This window comes from Carassius gibelio, chromosome B21 (genome assembly GCF_023724105.1).
Source record: "Carassius gibelio isolate Cgi1373 ecotype wild population from Czech Republic chromosome B21, carGib1.2-hapl.c, whole genome shotgun sequence".
In the NCBI taxonomy this organism is placed as follows: Eukaryota; Metazoa; Chordata; class Actinopteri; order Cypriniformes; family Cyprinidae; genus Carassius; species Carassius gibelio.
Genome location: NC_068416.1, coordinates 14,787,681 through 14,809,307, shown reverse-complemented (window position 1 = coordinate 14,809,307; position 21,627 = coordinate 14,787,681). Strand labels below are relative to the sequence as shown.

The window sequence follows — 21,627 nt, the reverse complement described above, 5'->3', positions numbered from 1 at the left end:
ATTAATTAATTGAAATTAATCGCATTTTAATCGCATATAAATATTTGACCTGAGAACAGTGAGAAGTAATTTTTTTTTCACATGGATTTATAGTATACCATTCAATAATGACTGAATACATAAGCTTAAGCAACAAAATATTGTTTATTTTTGTTCAACCAAGTCTAGCAGACCAGTGCAATTTTTGCCATGAAGTGTAGCAATAGCATATTTAGAAACAATTTAGAAATAGTACATTTCAGAAATTCAGGTAGCTTATAGGTGCTGGAACCTTCTGTAAAGTGTTTTTTTAAGTAAAACACAATACTGTCAATTACATTCAGAACATTGGAAACACTGACTATAAGAAAACATCTCTCTGTTGCTTCAGAGGCCATAACATACTAAGTCCAACTCTCAATAACCTTGGCCAAAACAATAAAGAGTTCAACATAAACTGTTGCACCAACAAAATAATACATAGTTCAACAATAAGTGTAAAGTCCATGCTAGCTGCTATATGTTTTGCGTTGAGGTGATACTTGAGGAGATACTTGGTTCGATCATGTGCTGCGGTGATATACGAACGCTAGTTGGTGCTTCAGTATAATCGTTCCGCCGAAACTCATCCAGTGACAAACGTTCCGCGGTGCAAAAATAAGTTATTAAAAATGCGGGAATTTTTTTTCTGTAATTAATTAATCTTAGTTAACGCGTTATTTTTTGTGTAATTAATTAATCTCAATTAACGCGTTAAAGTCCCGGCCCTAGTCTTTACACATCAATGTATCGTTACAAGCCGTAGGGTTTAACCCGGTTTTGTGCATTTTTTTTTTGTTTTATCGTATTTTTTAGCCGTATTTTCCATGACAGACTGCAATGGTTTCAGTTTGTGTTCTACTGAAAAAACAGTGTCACCTACATCTTGGATGCCTTGGGGGAGTAAGCAGATAAACATAAAATTTTCATTTTTGGGTAAACTATCCCTTTAATGCTTTACTGGCTCTGTAGTCTTTATGGAACAGGCTAAAAAACCTGTCAGCACCTTAGCAACTAATAACCACGCATTGGTAACTGTACTCACTAGCATTGTGCTGAAGAGCTTTGACTTTAGGGATGAGGTCTTTTGATTTTTGGCCAATCAGGAACATCATAGCAAGCAACTTACCAATGTGCCAACAGCCAGTCAGATCATCTTACCAGCTGAGCAGCAATACCTGAACAACCACAATATTGCAGTTTAGCACTTATGGTGTGTGCACACCAATAGCAAATGTACTTATTCGTGTGAGTAGATTACATACAAAGTCAATGCAAAGACTCAAAGACTCGATTGAGGCGTATATTGTGCTTTAGCGACAATCGCGTCGGCAAGTTCACAACTGGAGTGGAAAATTAACATGAATCAGTGAAGAGTTTATTTATACGTCTGGTTTGACATTTTTTCATTCATACGTGTGACACGAAAAAATTTCCCACGAGTAATCTAGAGTGATAATGCGATATAAATATTTAGCAAACAGCAAGTACTTTTGGGGCCCTATTAAATCAGTTTTATTGTTTCCCAAATTCCCTTAAGTTTTTATTCGTATTTATTTATTTTTTATTTTGATTGTTTACTGTTTTAACTATTCTGGGTTCCGTGTTTTTTTTTTTTTTTTTTTTTATTAAAATTTTTCAAGACTCCGTTTTAATGGTTACATTTAAATTTTATTAATCAAAAAGTATGTCTAATTAATTGAATTATGAAACTATCAGGAAACTTACACAATTTAACAGCAATTTATTTAAAGTTTAACCAAAATTACATTAAGGCCCTATAAAAAACATTTTTCCCCTCATTAATTCTGAGTTCCATTAATTTTCTCCATTCCATTTTAATGGTTTCATTGAACTTTAATTATAAACAGTATCTGTAAATAATTGATTTTTATATAAAAAAACTATTTTTGCTATTTAACTTATTATTATATAATTTATTATCAGAAAAAATGCGCTATTTAAATTTTTCTGGTAAATATTCCTTAAAAATAATGTTTTAATAATAATTTTAGTAGTTAGTAGGAGTAGCAGTTCCGTTAACTTGGGTTAATAAGGTACACCCTAGCAACCACCCAGCACACCTTATCAACATGTAACAGCCAGTCAGAAAACCTTAGCAACTAAGTAGCAATGCTCTAGTGCATACAATGGCATTATTGGGGACTGTGGTGACTAATTTATACACAAGCACACACAACTTGTTTTCTTCAGAAAATCTCTTAAAATCAATCATTTTTGTGTCTCTGTTCCTCTTTTTGACTCTTTTTCTCAGTGCAAGTCAGCGGGGCATGCGAGACTTTGAGTGGAGGTGTGATATCTTACGTGCTTGAGCGTGATATTTCATGGCTCTTTCATGTGTGTGTGTGTGCATGTGCCATTGCCAGTCCCATTTCCACAGGGTCCTTTGTCGCATCTCTATTTCATGATGTCTGCGAATGTGTAATCATGACGCTGCTCAAAAGCTGTCAGCCCTCGCCTCAGAGGACATGTCCACGATGTGAACTGTGTGCCTTACGCCGGCGCGGCGGTGGGATAATGGAGACGAGTCAAAAAGGGATGGCGTCGTCCCCTGATGCTCTAATTGCTCGGCGGCAGTCACAGCTGGTTTGGGCTGCAGCCATGTCTCTGTGATTTGTTCGATCTGTGAAAGCCTGCGAGAATCAGGGGCCAGTTTTTTGTTGTAGATGGAGATGCCAAATGTTTGTTTGCGAGCGCGTGACTCAATTAAACCAAACAGGCATAAAAAAAAAAAAAAGACTTTTAGCTGAACAGGGCTTGTTTAAACAGTGCAAAACACACACTGCAGAGCTCATCTTTATTAACCAGAACATTTTTATGTTTTCCAAAAATTAATTTTAACTCCCTGCAGATGTTTTTCATCCCCAGCTCAGTGTGGGTTATCCACAACCTCATGTGCGATAGCAGAAATCACATTCATTTTTCAGTTTATGACATCAAATACAACTAATCCCGTGTCTTAAGAGAAAAATGGAGCCCTCATGATTTGAAGCAGGGCAAACTTCTGCAGTGTGTGAGACTGCCTTGAGTGAACGCTCTTTAGTTGTACCTTAGAGGTCCTGGAGTTCATGACCCCTTCAATGCTCTGGCTTCCTTCCTCCAGGGAGCCCAGGAGCGCTTACAGATGAGGCCGACAAGACCGTGTGATGTATTTTTCAGCACCGTGAAGCTCGCACAAGCTCCTTTTAGACTTGTCAAAGTGCTGGCTTGTTTCTTCTTGGCCCCCATTCTGGGGAAAACGGCTAACGAGACCGACAGGACAGGGGTTAAGGGGGCATTAAAACTGAATTTTGTATAATTCTGATGTGGGTTCATCATGTTAAAATTGGCTGGTGAGTCGTGATCGTGGCAGGCTGGGTGCTTAAAGGTTAATAAGAGGTAGAACTGAGAAGTCTAGTTACACTTTACTTAAAACCTATATATATAAAGCATTACATAATGCTTTTTAAATTTTGTTATAATTATTTACGAAAAGATCTAATGTATTACAACCCACATTATGAATAATTATAATGCAGTATACCATTTAATACCCCTTTATAATGCATTATACACACGCTTTTAGTAAAGTTTTACCAGAAGTCCAATAAAAGAGTTTTAGTAGATCAGTTTGTTTGGATTATATATGTTGGTTGGTTCAAAGACAAATTCATATTTAGGTTATTCATATATCGTCTTATTGACAGGATTTTTGCATGCAAAAAGTTTTGAATGGCAGTGTATTGTCTCCCATTTTTACTTTTAGATTAAAGTTGCTATCATCCATTGCTCTGTTTTCAAAGAAGTTACAGACTAGTTAATTATAAATATGGTAGTAGTTATCATAGTGGAGTTACCAATGCATCTAAATATTGATGTACATGATACTGTTTAGTTTATTTCCTGCCAGACTGTTCTACCACAATTAGTGTTTGCCTTGCAGTGGGATGCTGGGCAGACCCCAGGACAGATATGTACAGGTTAAGCACCGCAGAACAGAGATACCAACATAGACTCAGGGTAAACAGATCTGAGGCTGTTGGGGAAACGGGGGAGGTGAAGTGACCTACTTAACAGAGAAGGGATGCTGTGTAAACACGAGGGAAAGAAGGGGTGGGCAGGAAAAGACCAGATTGGCAGGTGGCCACTTTGAGTTCGCCCAATTGCTGTAGCAACTTGAGAGTAGAAATAACAATCACGGATCACTGCTCAAACTGTGCCCTGTTTATTTATATGCATGTATGTACTTGTCCCATGATGCACCTGCACTCACAGATCACGACACTTCACACCTCTGATTGGTTCAGTCTCCAGATGGAGTGAGATGCATGTACTGAAGCGCACACACACCTGCACGATGATGAGCAGGAGCCTGTGGCATTACTCACTGTAATGTGGAAATGTCACTGCACACTCGCACACAAAAGCGCATCTGTGGCTCACACACAGACTGCATTTACCCTGATAGATTTCTGTCTCAACAGGCAACCAGTGCCCTTTCTTCAGGTCATGTCTGGAAGGCCCGTGTCTCACCTCTCATTCTCTGCCGTCTGCCACTTTGAGTCATACTTGACTTCAGCACTTGAATATTAAAGCCAGGATGTGTTCTAAATAAACTACTTTTCAAATATGTGGCCAGTAAAATGTTTAATGCTATTGAAAGTCTTTGCGGTTCACCAAAGCTGCATTTCTGTAATTTTGTAAAATATTAGTGCAATTCAGAATAACTGGTCTCTGTTTTAGTATATTTTAAAATGCTATTTGTTTCTGTGATGGCAAAGCTGAATTTCCAGTAGCCATTGCTCCTTCAGTGTCATGTGATCCTATAGAAAACATTCTAATATTCTCTAATTTGGTGCTTTAACATTTCCTAAAATCAATGTTGAAAACAGTTATACGGCTTAATATTTTTGTGGAATGTTTTTTTTTTTTTTTTTTTTTTACAGGATTTGTTCATGAATGTAATGTTCAGAAGAACAGCATTTTTTTTTTTTTAAATCTGTTATAACATTTATAAATGTTTTACTGTCTCTTGATCAATTGAATGCACCCTTACTAAAAACAAAAAATCTTTGATTCCAAAATTCCAAATAGTAGTGTAAATTTTTTATGTATGTGGAAATTTGTAAGTTTAAGAGTTTCATAATTGTTCATGCAGTTCATTAATTAAAAAAATTATTAGTTTTTGTTTCAGAAAAAAAACAGTTCTGATTAAATTATAAATAGTATTTTAAGTAATTATGCAGTATATTTATAAATATACTGGCCATTAAAGGGATAGTTCACCCAAAAATAAAAATCCATCCATCCATCCATCATCTTCCGCTTATCCGGAAGAGGAAAAATAAAAATACTAAATTAAAATTACAAAGTACAAATTAAGATATTTTAGATGAAATCGGAGAGCTTTTTGACCCTCCATATACACAGCAATGCAACTGACATTTTATTTTAACAATGTCCTTTCTGTGCCTTGAGCATGTCTGTTGTATTGCTGTCTATGAAGGGTCAGAAAGCTCTTGGATTTCATAAAAAACTAAAAAACAAAAAGAACTGTTCCTAGTCCATCTTTTGCCAGAAGGGAAATAAGTGCCGCTCTAAACTCCATATCCTGCATCTTCTTTTAAATAACAATCTTTCAAACTAAATCAGATCTTTTTTAAAAAGGAACGATTTTGATTAGGTGGACATGCTCATAGCATGATCTTCCATGCGTCAAATTTCATTTTCCCTTCGAGATAAAACAATTAAGTAAACGTTTCTCGCTCGTCTCTCTTGGGTTGCTGTCATGGTTTCCTGCCTGTTAGAGCATGCAGGGTTGCTAGGAGCTCAGAAACTGTGGGATCTCTTTCCCTCGATTACCATTTCTCTCTTGCCGTCTCTGAAACTCTACCCTTCACCTTCTGAAATCTCTCTCTCGCTCCCCTGCACTCAGTCTCCATGTTGTTCTCTTTCATGCCTGAGAGTTTCAGGAAGTGACTAATAAAATTCCATGGGCATGTTCCAGCTTCGCAAAAGTCCCCTGCAAGGACTTCACAGGGAATCTGACCACCTCAAACAATATTCCAGATTGTAGAAAGTGTACATTTGTAATCTCTGCTAAAGATGCAAGGAGCACCTGGATTTCTCCTCTCACTATAATTGGCTCAATATTAGCATAGTTATTAAAAGTTTCACTGTATTATTATTATTATTGTTGTTATAATGGGCATATTGCCATTAAGATGCATAAACATAAAAAATGAACCAAATCACTTAAAATCGCAAAAACCATATAGCACTACAAATTTGAGTATGAAAAGTCATATGAAATTAAATGTTCTAATAATAATTATACCACCATTCAAAATCTTTGCAGTCGGTAAAATTCTTTTATTCGTTTTTGAAATAAAATAAAGTAGTTGTTTTCTGTTTTATAATATTTTATTATATTAATATCATTTATTCCTGTGATGGGAAAGCTGAATTTTCAGCAGTCATTAATCCAAACTTCACTGTCACATGATCCTTCAGAAATCATTTTAAGATGCTGATTTGATGCTTAAGAAGCATTTATTATTAACATTAGTGAAAACAGTTGTTACTTAATATTTTTCTGGATCAGTGATCCGTTCTGCAATACATTTTGTGATTCTTTGATGAATAGAATCTTTAAAAGAACAGCATTTATTAGAAATATGAGTAACACTTTAGTGTAGTGACCAATTTTAACTGTTTACAAGTTGCTCATTAGCATGGCTATTAATAGCATATCAGCTGTTTATTAATACTATTAATAAACATCAAATTAGGAATTTATTGAGGCAAAAGTTGTAATTAATGGTTGTTAATAGTGACATTTGGACCTTAAAATAATGTATGACCGAAATATTATAAATGTTTTTTTCACATTTTTATATACAGTTAAATAAATTAAAGTTAGCCTATTATGGTGTCATTATTATTCTTTTTTTTATATATAATATTCCAAATAAGCATATTGTTCTGATTGTCTACACAAGCCCTGCTCAGTGTGAATGCTGCGTAGGGACCCTGTTAATCAGAACGCAGCTCCATTTTCTCGCTCTTCTCTCAGCATGGCAGGTAGAGGTTTGTAATTGTATTTAAAGCTCTCATTTGACTCAAGCCCCTGATGGTGAAGAAGACAAGCATCAGTTTCAGCAGCCATTTCAGCCATGTTCCCAATTACAACCGGCACGAAAACAACAGAATGAGAGATGAGGAGAATAAGAGAAAGTATAAGACTGACCCATGCAGAGCTTTGGCTTGCCTTCCTTCCTTTTCATATCTCTTTGTGAGACACACTTCCTCTAGAAGTCTTGCTGTGACCCAGATCAGTGGCACTTCAACAGAAATCCTGTCCTAAAGCATCTATCTGATGATGAAAAGCCAAGTATACAGCTTTGGATCGCTGTTATGGCTGCCCTGTCTCATTTTTCTAAGCAAAGCTGAGCCGGATGGATCAGCGTGGAGCTTGTCGGATAATGATATGATGGTATTTTCTCATGTTTCTGCTAATTTTTTTGGACTGTAATTAAAAGGAACACTAGTTTCTGAAAAGTCAGCATGAATCCAAGTTTGCGGTATGTCACAAAATCAATATAAAGAAAAGTTTTCAGATTTATTTTCTTTAGTTGCGACACTTTTTTTTTTTTTCTCTTTTGAATTACTGAGTGCATTTTTAAGAAATCCATTTTGGTGTCAAATTGACTTTTCGATTATAAAAACAGTTATTTGCCTTCATTCACTTATTATAGGCAGTCAGGCTGTAAATGACAGAGAAATGCTGTCGTATCTCTGTGACGGTCGTCTCACTGGGTGGCAGAAGCCATTAACAGCATCAAATCAAATTTCCACTCAATTTGAGTGATATCAAATTACGCTTTTAAATTGGCATGGTGATGCTTGTGTAATCTCTGGTGGATTTACTGTTCATTAGCATGTCTTATGTCATAAGTGGCGGCACAATCGATGTTGAGCAATCGTGCCATTACCCAAAGAGCAACCATAATGAAGCCAAGTCTCCGGCTTATTCTTCTGTTTCTGTTTGTCTGGCACTTCACATTCAATTCCTCTGTAACACCCCACCCTTACAATACCTCCGCGGCCGCCTGTGTCTCTGCTGTGCACATCAATTTTTCTGTGCTGTTGATTGTAATGTGGATGCCAGAGGCTGAGACGGAGCACAATTGCACCAGTAAATGACTGCTGCCAGTTGGCTGCAGTGTGAGTGTTTTTGTGTGCATGTTTGTGTGTGTCAGTGTTTTTTTTTTTTCTTCTCAATTTGTTCTTATTGCCTGCACACTCCCCTGAGGTACTTGTGTCGACGGTTGCTCTATTTTTGCAGGATGAATATTTGTACCGTTCAAGGGGGCAGCTCGTTAGATGTTATATTGTTCGATTTTTAAACTTAATGTTGGATTTAAAAAAATTATTTTTAACCTCCCGCTTAGGTAAGCGGCTGAGGGCCACCTCCTGTGCATCACCTTGAAAAGCTGTTTTTTTTAATCACTCAGTTGCACCTTTAAACACGGCATTCAAACCCTTCAGTGCTCACTGCTTATTTTGAGATCATATGCAAAGCATTTCAACAGACAATTTTACCTGTTCACCTGAGTAACTATGCCCATCAATACCACTCATTCAAAATCCCCTGTCCCTTCTGTGTTTATTTATGGAAATTAAAGTGTTTTCTGTGAACAGCTTAGAACTCTTGCTGTGTCTCATTTAGAAGGCTGCGTCCTCCGGAAGTCACCTTTTAAGGCTGCATACGTCTTCTGGGAAGTCTCATTTAAGAAAATTAACTGTTAAATTGCAAGGTAAAAAAGAAATGATAGTATATTAAACCTCACAAAAAATAACAGTCAATTTTATTATGGTTACTTTTCTTAAATAAGACATCCTTAATGATGTATGCAGCTTTCAAATGCGACCCCTGGAGGACGCAGCCTCCGAAATGAGACGCAGCTTTTGAGTGCGATTGAACACATTTCACACTATTTAAATGCATTTCATGTATTTAAAAATACTTCTTAGAATGTTCACTAACAATGACCAAGCATTTGTAAGTTTGAGGCGATATATTAGCAACATTCAAATGAAAATAAAATAGTATCCAAGTCTTGGATAAATATATTTGAAAGAAAATTCGAAATTGGTTGAAAAAGACTATGTAAATTAGAAGACCATCTGGCTTTTATGTAATGATCATGAGTCATTAAGTGCATAAAATTGCACTGCAAAAAATATTATAATTATTAATTAATAATATTTTGTAATGAATTCATTCATTTAATTAATTTAATACCTTTTTTTAAATTAGAGAATTATTTCATATGCACAGGGAAAATTAAGTAGATTGAGTCTAAATCAATTGCTGCAACTGTATAATGTTAGAAACGAGAGCAGAAAATCTTGAGCTGGCTCTTCTGTAACAATTTATTAAAATGCATAAATTCATAGCCAAAATTGTTGTTTGCACACTCTTGGCATTCTCTTGATGAGCTTCAAGAGGTAGTCACCTGAAATGGTCTTCCAACTGTCTTGAAGGAGTTCCCCGAGAGATGCTTAGCACTTGTTGGCCCTTTTGCCTTCTGTCTGCGGTCCAGCTCACCCCTAAACCATCTCAACTGGGTTCAGGTCCGGTGACTGTGGAGGCCAGGTCATCTGGCGCAGCACCCCATCACTCTCCTTTTTGCTCAAATAGCCCTTGATGCCTTCAGTGTGACTCTACAATTTTCATAGTCATGAAAATAAAGAAAACTCTTTGAATGAAAAGGTGTGTCCAAACATTTGGTGAAAATTAAGTAGCTGGAGTGGCTGTGAAAAAAGCTGAAAACAACTAAATCTTCCAGTGTTGACAACTGTATTGATTATAATGGTTGTGACTAAATTAATAAATCATGATGTGTCCGTTGCATGTGTAAAAATAAAACGTAAAGGTGCTAAAAGTCAAGGCAAAGTGTCAAAATATACAAAGGTGTTTGGTGTATACCATTTAAAATGTTGTCTTTTAGTATTATATCCTGACTCCTTCAAGTGCAGTCCCTTCAGCACGTGCATGAAGATGAATCTGAATCTGTATTCTGACCATCCTTTTCTTTTCTCTTGGGCAGGTCTTTCGCAGCGGCGAGGGCATGGGTATCAGGCTGGACAGTGCATCTGCTTTCCAGGGTGCTGTCATCTCCCCTCATTACGATTCACTGCTGGTGAAAGTCATCGCCAGTGGAAAGGATCTGCCGGCGGCCTCTGCCAAAATGAGCCGAGCTTTAGCGGAGTTCCGCGTCCGGGGGGTCAAGGTAAGCTTTTTCTCGACAGCAGTGCTTGCATAAACGATCAGGGGCAGCATGAGTGCGATCAGTGGAGACCTTTGGAAATCGCTTCAGTTGCACCTTTAAAGGTGCTGTGGTTTCAAAAAAAAACTGAAATTGTGTGTGGTGTTATTATATTGTGCTGGTCAAATACATAGATATATATATATATATATTTTTGTAGAGCAAATGTCATGCCTTCACTCAATTGCTTTAGATAAATGCAGCTTAGCTCATGAATATTAATTATGTGGCAGCATCTTATTAATATTCAGTATGCTCTGTAGTCCTCGCCTTAATACAATGCCAGCTACACTCTTGGTCAGAGCCTACTATGCCAAAAATGATAACTTCCTTTGAAAAAGCAAGCATTACAGGAGCACGGGAAGCCTGACGTGACAAACTGAGACAGCGTGTGCGATCAGACGGGAAGTGGTTTATTTCCATGATGGAACCTATGGATTCCCTTTCCCCGTGTTAAATGTGTTGTGGTGTTCTTTTGAAACACATCTGAGCAGCAGACACTTCACGGCCTTGTCACCCGTCATGCTGGTTGCCATCTGAGGCTCTGATCAGATTTTGAGTGAGCTGGAGCTAAAACATTTCCATTTTGAAGTTTTTTTTCCCCTTTTTTTTCAAACTCCCACACATAAACCTGAACACACTGGATGAGTCACGTTAGACCGTAGATGGTAACATGCACATATAATATGTATTTATCAGCATAATGTGATCAGAGTTGAAGTAATGCCACTAATGGCACTCCTGGATAAAGGGTGCAGACCTCACCATTTTCTGATGTGCCGCTTTTGGAGGAAGGGAGGGGTGTAGATGAGAGAAGTTGTCATGGAGTGTTTGCACTTAATCAGCTTGAATAAAATAAATGTGTTTACATAAACCATTAGGGAAGGAGCTTTTCCTGTAAGCATCTTCAGAAAATAGTTTTAGAGACTATTAAGAGAATCTGTCTTTGTTTTGCTTGCTTTAATCGGAGAGTATTCAAGAATGCTGCATTTTATTTGGGATGAAACAAGGATATAGACTGTAAAAACTAGTGAGCGGTCTATAAAGGGAAGGATTTAGAGAAATGGTTCACCCGAAATTACAATTGTCAACTTTTACTAACCACCATGCATGGCATTAAGATCCCTAAGGTCCAACCCTCTTGTTTTTTTCTGAGGTGTATATAATAAACTGTGGAGATGAATCCTGTAATTTAGTGCTGCAGGGCTATTGCGTAACACCAAGATCGCTGGCTTTCTCTTTAACATCAATGTCAGAATGTTTGAAGATGTCCAATCAAATAAAAGTAGGTGGGTAAAGCATGAATTCCAGACCGAAGCAGGGATTCAAAATAATAAACTTCATCTAATTTCCCTATTTTGAATTTAAAATATATAGTTTGTGATTCATGTATTTCGTAATTGTTAATGTGATTACACACGAAACACTAACAGAGCCATAAACAGCATATTAGGCATAAGATTAATAATGAATGTGCATATATTGTGAGTGAAATTAATACATTTTAGTTACATGGCTCTCCTGGTAGCCTTTAACAAATTCATTTGTAATATTCTAATGAAAGGTTTCATAAAACATGCATATAAATGTCAGTGGACCAAATGTTTGCTTTCTACACTGAAAGATAAAAATAAAAAAGAATCTATTAATCAAAGTTGAGCTATGGGAGACTGAGTGTAAAGAAATTATTTTTGAGTTATGGTCAACTGATCCTTTAAGGTATCAAATGCATGTGACATGAAGAATGCTCCAAAATGTAGACCGAATTAATTATGCTCCATCATAAAACATGCAAAGTCTCTGGAAATGTGTGTATCTTCATGATTATTAGAGCATGTTGGACAAAGCCAAACTACAGTCGCATTATTTAGGGCCTGTTCAGGTCAAGGACGATAACTTTAATGTTAACTATAGAGAGTTAATAATCATTCTAATTCTTTGAAAATGCGAAAGTAAATATGCTATTGAATGATAAAAACTGTAGCCCCGTTTACACAGTCTTTACTGGTAAATTAAGGGTAAATTACCATTAAGAGATTATGCATGAAAATGATTGGCTAATCCTTCCCTGCAATTTACCAGTATGAGAGGTTGTAACATTACCAGTAGTCTGCTATGTTTGAACGCTGAATGAGATTACCAGTATGAGCACGTACAACATCAGAATGTGCTGACAAATAAGTCTGCTTTGGGCCAGTCATAAAATTCTTGTGGAGATGACATGATTACTCTGAGCTATTTACTGTGAGCTCTGCTGCTTTTTATTAGTTTTTCTTTGTAAATATGCTCTTGATGGACACCGTTGCACTATGTCTCGCAGCTTTTTCAGCGTGTCGCGCTCAAGACCCTGCCTTCTTTTCAGTTGATCAGTGCTGCGGCTCTGCTAGTGATTACTATTATGCGCATCTCGTGGTTATAAGAGCAAACACGCATTCTGTTTGATCATCCCCTTATGCCACTGTCACTCAGACTTAAAAAAAAAAATAATGTGTAAAATTGGACAGATGTTGAAATTAAAGTACGTCGACTTGTGGGCGAATGAAAACAACGGTGCAGCTGAAAGCTCATTTTAGATCAGAAAGATCATTACAGAATTTACCCGTATTTGGTGTTGATGTGTGAATGGTCTCTCACGGGTAAAAAGCCAGAATGCTGTTGCCTGTATGAACAGCATTTTTGTGTATTTACTGGTAAAATCATTCTGGCAATTTTACAGTAATTAACCGTGATTGATATGTGAAAGAGGCTATTGACATTAAAGACTTTAAAGAGCTTGAACATTTAAAGAAGATAACAAAAATTAACAGAACATTATTGTGTGTTGGTGTGGGCACTAATATAGTTATTGTTATTGTTATCTTTATGATTGTCATTTTTGGTGTGATCGAGCCTTTAGTCACCTTTGTACTCTCAAAATAATGTGCAACAATGGTACCTTTAGGGGTACAACAGCTTGCCACTTGCTCTTTAAAGATTCATTGTAGTAACAACTGTACATATTATGGTTGTAAGGTGTTAAAACATACTGTATGGGGGTATATAAAATACAAAGTTCCTCCAGTAATCAGCTGTTGTACCCCTAAATGCACAATTTCTGCACTTTTTTTGACAGTGTACCTAACCTTTGACATTTCTAAGGACTTTTGTTTTAGTCTGAGTGAAATGAAACTTTTAAAGTGCATGTTAACAGACTTAATTATGAGATTTGCATTCAGTACGAATGCGGTTTATGTAGGCAGCGAGGCAGCTCAATAGGTTCTGTGTGTGGTGTGAGGGAAGCTTTGAAGAGTCGGCCATCAGGGAAGCTTTTAAAGCACCGCATCATTTATTTTTGACCACTTTACTGTTCCTCCTAGCACATTCTCTCTCTCCATCTCTCTCAGCGTAATCTCCCTCCCATCTTGCCCCTGTGCGCAAATCTTAAAAATTGCTCCAACATGACTTTAAATACCTTTCAAGATCATTTTTTTTATCCTCGCCGGGAAAGATCTGCTGTCCTTTTGCTTGTGTTTCTCTCATCTAAATTCCCCCTCAGCCAGAGTAAAGTTTGTGACAGAACATCTTGCACCGACTCTCAATATTTCTCTTTCCGCCTCTCTGCACCTTGCGCTCTCTACAATCAGGAAAGTCCTTGATTACCCTGTGGGCCGGATTCCCAAGCGTGACTTGAGAACCTGGCCTCGGAAGAATTCAGAGAATCACTTCAAGCTGCTAGACGTCTTGGCCGGAGCTTGAGCTGTGCCGCGGCCTGCCTGGTTTTAATGAAGACTGATGAAGTGCGCTCCAGGATATGCGCGAAGTTCAAACCTCTCCTGCTGCCTTAATTTACAGGCTCTGTCTTCCTTCCACGTTCGATTAATCTCGCTCTCTCCTCTACACCACATTAACACACCATGGTTTTTTTGCACGATTGCTTACACTGTTTTTCTATTTCTCTTTTTTTATCGCTTTCTCCCTTGCTCACTTGTTCCCGTCGCTGTGCTCGGCAGGAGGGAGGCCGCTGTTCTCCTTTGGGGCTTGGGAGCTCCCTTGTTTTTATTAGGCATCTTCAAATAGCCAATTTATCTAGTACTGCCACCACAAGATCTAATTAACTCTTCAAATAATGGACTGTGGTTATGCCATCCATTTGCAGATAATGGATGGAGAAACCAGTATCTATCTGGCTCAGTGGGTTTGTTGTTTGGCAAAGATCTGGATCAGGACTTATGGACATCGGAAGTAGTAATGGAAGACAACTACTATTTAATAATTTGCCATTTAGGGTATTCATTTTATTTACAGCGAGTTACTAGTGCACTGGCAGGGTGAAGGTGTGAATTATGGGGTGTTTTGAGGTGTCGGACCATCAACAATTAAGGCCCAAAGGAATACAGGATGTTTGATGAATCTTAGAAGTGTGTATTTAAGTATGTTTCAACAGCATACAGCAGTTTCAAACAATGATTCTGAAGTTAGATTACATGTTAGTCAGAATTAGACAAGACGTGTTCGCCTGAGGAGGTAACCATAGCAACAGCAGTCTGCTTGAGCAGTTTTTGTTAGCATCAGTTTCAGATGATACATGAAAAAACAAGTACTCTCATTATTTATCTCTTTGTTAGAGAGTTGCACATCAGAAATAAATCACCAAAACCATTTGCGGGAGGCAAACCTCAACCAACCGTGGCTAGAAACTTTTATATAGGTGTGTTTTGAATTTGAATCCAAAACCTTTTATGAGGTAAATTAGTTTGTTCACCCTGTACAGGTACATTGAGCTGGAATTTTGTAATGTCACTGTGAGTGTGGTTTTTCAGGGCTGTAAACACTAGACAATAATTAGACACAGCCAAATTGTGCCCCTAATATTTTATATTCTTGGGGCTGTTCTGTAGCACCTCATTATTTTGTGATCCATTTGTTGTTGACAAAATGTTTAAATGTTACTTTTTTTTGGACTGGTTAGCCTAAACTATGGTGGCCGAGAGAGCTCAACGTGCTGCAAATGAAAAAAAAAAAAAACTTTGGAAGTAGAAAACAAATCAACAAATTAAAAAAAACATCTTCATCAGTTTGACAACACATGTACTGCAAATACTCACAACTTGACCATATAAAGAAATGCACTGCCAATATTCGCAACACAACTAAATACAGAAACGTGCTACAAATACACTCAACACAAATACAGAAACGCACTGCAAATACTCACAACACGACCAAATACAGAATCATGCTGTAAATTGTACAACCAAATGTTACAACCAACAATTTATTATATGGGTCAAAAGTATTGAATTTATTTTTCATAAAAAAAATTTTTTAAGTATAACCAAGCAGCCAGCGGCAGACAATGAGTTGATCATATTTTTGATCAATATAGCCTTCTTAAATCATAACGACTTGCCAAGAATAAAATCAATAGATATAGAACAGTTCAAGCATATCACAATGTTAGTTTAAATGTTTAACCTATAAATGTGCGGTATTAGATGCATATCTAATCGTTTGTGCGGCGAGCTAAAACACGCTTTACACTCTTAAAAATAAAGGTGCTTCAAAAGGTTCTTTAAGCGATGCCATAGAAGAACCACTTTTGGTTCCACAAAGAACCATTCAGGCAAAGGTTCGTTAAAGAACCATCTTTTTCTTACCTTTTTATAATCTGAAAAACCTTCTTTCTCCACAAAGAAGCTTTTGTGAAACAGAAAGGTTCTTCAGATGTTAAAGGTTCTGTATGGAACCATTTAGACAAAAAGGTTCTTCTATGGCATCGTTTTCATCATTTTCTTGTTTTGAAAATTGAAATTTTGGCACTTTTACATGAAACTGAAAAAAATATATATAAAGTAATTATGTGAATCTTGTATTTCATAAATGTGATTGTGATTTTTTTTAAAGCTTTTTCTATCTTTTTTAAGCATATTAGGCATATGATTAAGAGTAAATGTGTGCATATTTGAAAAATCCATTCAAATCCTTAAAAAAAAAAAAAAAACTATATACTAAACTAAACATACTAAACCAATATTTTTCCTCGAGTTTTTTCTCCTGTGACAAGAACAATGTTAAATAATTTAGTAGAGCATGTAAGGTTATTATTATTATTAATATTATTATTATTAATTTAATTTCATTCCTGTTCTTTCACTTTCAAAACTTCGCAGATCGCAGAATCCCTTATTTCTATGTGTGCCTTTAACATTATTCATTTTCAGGAATATGATTCTTTATCTTTTTACTCTTGAAATATTCAAATATATTATGATCAGATTTACTTAATAGCTTGTTTTTCTGTAAATATGATGTAATTTGATAATGTATGCCTGTGCCTATACACTTAGTGGTATGCTACAGTCTCTGGCTATTAAAACATCCTCACATTCAAGCTCTGTAGCACCATGGGAAGCTTTTTCATGTTGTGAGTTGCTTTGTTGGCCATTGTAGAAAACTTCAAAAACTTAGAACAGAATTCCGGACAGATGTTTAAAGAAACAGGCCATTTCTTTTAGAAATAATCTCAATTAGAAACTGCAGGGCATAGCAAGAGGCGAAACGATTGGAGCCAAGGCTATGTTCCTGGTTCTAACAGTTCTCTGTGATTAAATAAAAGCCTGAATGTTTCATTATGTTTTCTAGGACTGTCCTGCTGGATTGGAAAGGCCCCTGCTGAGCAAGCCAAGTTTTATGTAGATCTAAAAGAAGTCGTCATGTTCACTGAACATTTAGTTCTTTTAGTGTCATCCTCCTATGCCTTGCCGTTTGATTCTTATGTTTGCAGTGCCTCCTCTCTGTGAGGGCTACTTTTATATGATATCAGGATATGTTCATCACTGTCAGGAAGTTGAGCCGTGTCAAGAGCCTGGAGGCCATATCGAATAAGGGTAGAAGCTGCAAAGAGTGAAAGACATTATGAGAATAAGGGAGAGTGTGTCTGCATGAAGGCATCAGAAGAAGACTGATGGAAGCTGACAAAAATTAAGAACCCTAGAGAGAAGGAGGGTGTATGCAGTAAGGAAAAAGAAAACACGAGAAGCTCTCTCGCTCTAAGTAAATATGTGAAATTGAATGAGGACGCAAACTCAAATACACCATACTTTTCTCCCTGGTGAGTCATGGTCATGAGTCTGAAGTGTGCTTGTCCTTTCACAGTCATCATGACCTTTTCCCCTTCTATCACAGTAGAGATGTACTTCTTTAGTATGAGGCACTATGCAGGAATATGGTACAAAATAAGGACTGAATCTCTTAAAAACATGTTTTTCTTTGTCAATAAATTAACATCAAGAGTTTAAACTAATGTCAGATGATCGGTTTTATTTTCTGTTCAATCCTTTTGATGTTTGGCAAAATTTGGAATGTTTTTAAATGTATTTTAAAACCTTAATTGCATAATTTCTTAGAAATATGTGAGAAATAAACAAAAAAATTGCTTGAATTTTACATTTAGTGTAAATTGAAGCTGTTGCTAAATAGCGATTGGCTAGTTTGGGACGCTGGGCCCTATTTTAACGATCTGAAACGCAAGTGTCAAAGCGCAAAGCGCAAGTAAGTTTGTGGGCGGGTCTCGGCGCTGTTGCTATTTTCCCGGCGGGATAAATGGCTCTTGCGCCCGGCGCAAATCTAAAATGGGTTGGTCTGAAGTAGCTTCATTATTCATAGGTGTGGTTTGGGCGTAACGTGAAATAAACCAATCAGAGCGTCATCCAACCTTCCCTTTAAAAGCAGGTGCGCAAGTTCCATTATGGATTGCTATTATTATGGCGTATTTACCAGGCGCACGCCAGGAGCGGTTCACAGCCGAGGAGACTGATGTTCTTGTAAGAGCAGTGAAAGACAGAGAAGTTGTGTTGTATGGCGATGGGAGAAACCCACCCAAAATAGCGTCGGTTAAACTGGCGTGGGAGGAAATAGCCACAATTGTTTCATCGATTTTTTTTCCTGGTTCTTGACGGACAAACCAATTTGTCAGATGTCCTTATATACATATATGACCTCAAACAGGTCTGATCCTTAATTACTACAATTAGCCTGAATAATTTGTAAGCTAGATTTATGCCTATTTTTTCACATCTTCGTGGCACACCACAATGATTTCCGTCATCTCATGTGTTAATATTTTTTTAGTGTAACAATTTATGATTTGCAAAAATAACTGTTGCATCTGTGTAGATTACATGAGCAAAGTGTATGCGCGTTGTGCACGCTATACATTATGGTCAAGCATGCGCCCTTAAAATAGCATAATGAACAACGCGCAACGCGCCACTGACTTTAGACTAGGTTTTTTCTGGTCAGTGGCGCAGTTGTTTAATGGAACAGCAAAATAGCACCAGGGATTGTTTGCGCCGGAACACGCCTCCTTTTTTGCGCTGAACCGCCCAGGGAGCACAAGTTCATTCACTAGTTTAGCGACGTCCTTCTGTGGAGGGAAAAGCGCGCTTTGCGCAGGTGCAAAATAGGAATGACACATGCGTCGGTGTACAAAGTCAATTGCGCTGGGTGCAAGATAGGGCCCCATATGTTAGATTATAGTAGTGTTGGGGCGATATGCTCAATTGTCATGTTCTGTCGTCAACCTGTGAGATTGCTGAAACTCAGTATTATTGCGTAAATGTATTTAATTATTTTATTTACTAGTTTCATTGCTGGAAAGTGAACCAACTCCAGTGTAAGGCTAAAAATCTAATGTTTTTAATATGACTGAAATATAACAATTTAATAGAAACTTGAGTTACTAATAGAGCCCGAACAATGTATCATTTTGCCAATATTATCACCTGAGATGAGCATGTCGCCGATATATCGGTATCAGCAAATATGCTGCCGATATAATTTTTTTTTTTTTTTTTTTTACAGGAGATATGACGTAGATAAAATGCTTGAAATGGTGTTATTACTTAGTTTGTCCATTGTTTGCTACTGGTGACCTGGATGAAATGCTTTTAAGCTTAAGTCTATGGAAAACCACAGAAATTTTGAACGGCCATATCTCTGTAACTGCATTGCAAATCTGCACCTAATTCATGGGATCCCTTCAGTACGAGGAACCCTCTTGAACACTAATCACGAGTACATCTAGAGGCCCTCTTTCGAATGAGACTACCCCTGCGTCGATAGCCCCAGGGGTTCGGGAGTTATGGCTGGTTAAATTCACATTCCGTCGCAAATACAGACATGGTTTTATGTTTAGGCAGCTCAATACATAACAAAATTTGTAAATAGACCATTTAAGTAGTGATGTCCCCACTGGATGCAACAAATGCCTTGTTTTTAAGGGGTTTTATTGTTTTTGTCTTGTCGTGTCGGTGTTCTGACTGGGACACAGCAGCACAGAATGGTGAGGGGCATAACATTTCTGTCACACGCTTGAGCTATTCAGCCAATCACAACGCACTGGATACCTGGCCAATCAGAGCACACCTCGCTTTTCAGAATGATGGTCTTTGTAAAAAATTTACGTGTTTCAGGAAGGTGAGGGCATAGAGGAGCAACATTAATGTATATCATATGGAAAATAATGTGTTTTTTTTTAGCTTAAACCACATAACACATTGCAAATACACAAAATAGTGTTCTTTTAAGCGATGTCATATAACCCCTTTAAAAGATAAATGAGTTTAAGAACTGTTTGACTTTCAGAATAAAAATTTCCTGGTAATCTACTCACCCCCATGTCCTCCGAGATGTTCATGTCTTTCATTCTTCATTTTGAAAAGAAACAAAGGTTTTTGAGGAAAACATTCCAGGATTGTGGACTTCAATAAGGAGTGGGATGAAGGTCCAGATTGCAATTATTTATATATATATATATATATATATATATATATATATATATATATATATATATATATATATATATATATATATATATATATATATATATATATATATATATATAAAAGCAAATTATCAGGAATATTTTTTTTTATCAACAAATAAAAAAATGGTTTAATCTATTTCAAATAAAAAATATGTTAGGGATAATCAATGGTTTGCTGTGCATTTAAAATTCTTAAATGCATGGCAAACCCTTGATTATCCCGCTTATTCTCTGGTCTTTTGGCAAGTTATATTATATTTGACCAGAAGGGTAAATATTACAGTTATTTTCGTCAGTTACAGCTCGTTAGCTCTAGTATTCTGCATGCTTCAAATCAGACACAGAAATGAAATAGTGTGGTAGATTACATTTATTTGAATGAATTATAGCATTTATTAATTAATTATTGATAGAGAGAGAGAGCAAGAGAGAGAGATGACTGTTGTTTGTGCTTTACCTGCGTCTGGGCATCTCTCTACAAATAATTAATTACTTCAAAAACAACAGTTTTACCACCTCGCTGTTGAAGAATATCATTTAGCAATCTAGTTACTAGGCTATTTTATTAGTAAAAATCACAGAGAAGCATCGACAACAAGTTTGTGTGTGCACAGCGCAATCTGTGATCTCCGACCTCTCTCTTTCCCCATATCTGTGTGTGTGTGTTTGTGTGCATCAATTAAAGCAGCACGTTAATATGGAATGATGAATAAACTGACTTGGAAGTACAGTACCATGGCGTGGTACTGGCGCAGTGGATAAGAGACATGCCTTTGGTATGAGAGACCTGGGTTCGAATCCACTGTGAGACACCAATGTGTCCCTGAGTAAGACACTTAACCCCTAGTTGCTCCAGATGTGTGTGACCTCTGACATATGTAGCAATTGTAAGTCGCTTTGGATAAAAGCGTCAGCTAAATGTAATGTAATGAGGCCCCAATATACAGATCCTTCTCAAAAAATTAGCATATTGTGATAAAAGTTCATTATTTTCCAAAATGTAATGATAAAAATTTAACTTTCATATATTTTAGATTCATTGCACACCAACTGAAATATTTCAGGTCTTTTATTGTTTTAATACTGATGATGTTGGCATACAGCTCATCAAAACCCAAAATTCCTATCTCAAAAAATTAGCATATCACGAAAAGGTTCTCTAAACGAGCTATTAACCTAATCATCTGAATCAACTAATTAACTCTAAACACCTGGAAAAGATTCCTGAGGCTTTTAAAAACTCCCAGCCTGGTTCATTACTCAAAACCGCAATCATGGGTAAGACTGCCGACCTTACTGCTGTCCAGAAGGCCATCATTGACACCCTCAAGCTAGAGGGTAAGACACAGAAAGAAATTTCTGTGATTGCACAGGTGTAAAACAAATTAACATTTACCTTTTACCTTCTGGTAAAAAAAAAAAAATACCTGAAATATAAACGCTTCACTGGATGTTCACATCCAAGAGACA

The 21,627-nt window shown here is 36.9% G+C and overlaps 1 protein-coding gene across 1 annotated transcript in view; it reads left to right on the top strand.

Moving 5' to 3' along the window:
* The window catches only part of LOC127985552 (pyruvate carboxylase, mitochondrial), a 126,341-nt gene that overhangs the window by 62,317 nt on the left and 42,397 nt on the right, over positions 1 to 21,627 (top strand). The window contains exon 10 of the mRNA XM_052587604.1: positions 10,134 to 10,316. Within this exon, the coding sequence (XP_052443564.1) occupies positions 10,134 to 10,316 (183 nt within the window). The remainder of the gene's footprint in view (positions 1 to 10,133; positions 10,317 to 21,627) is intronic.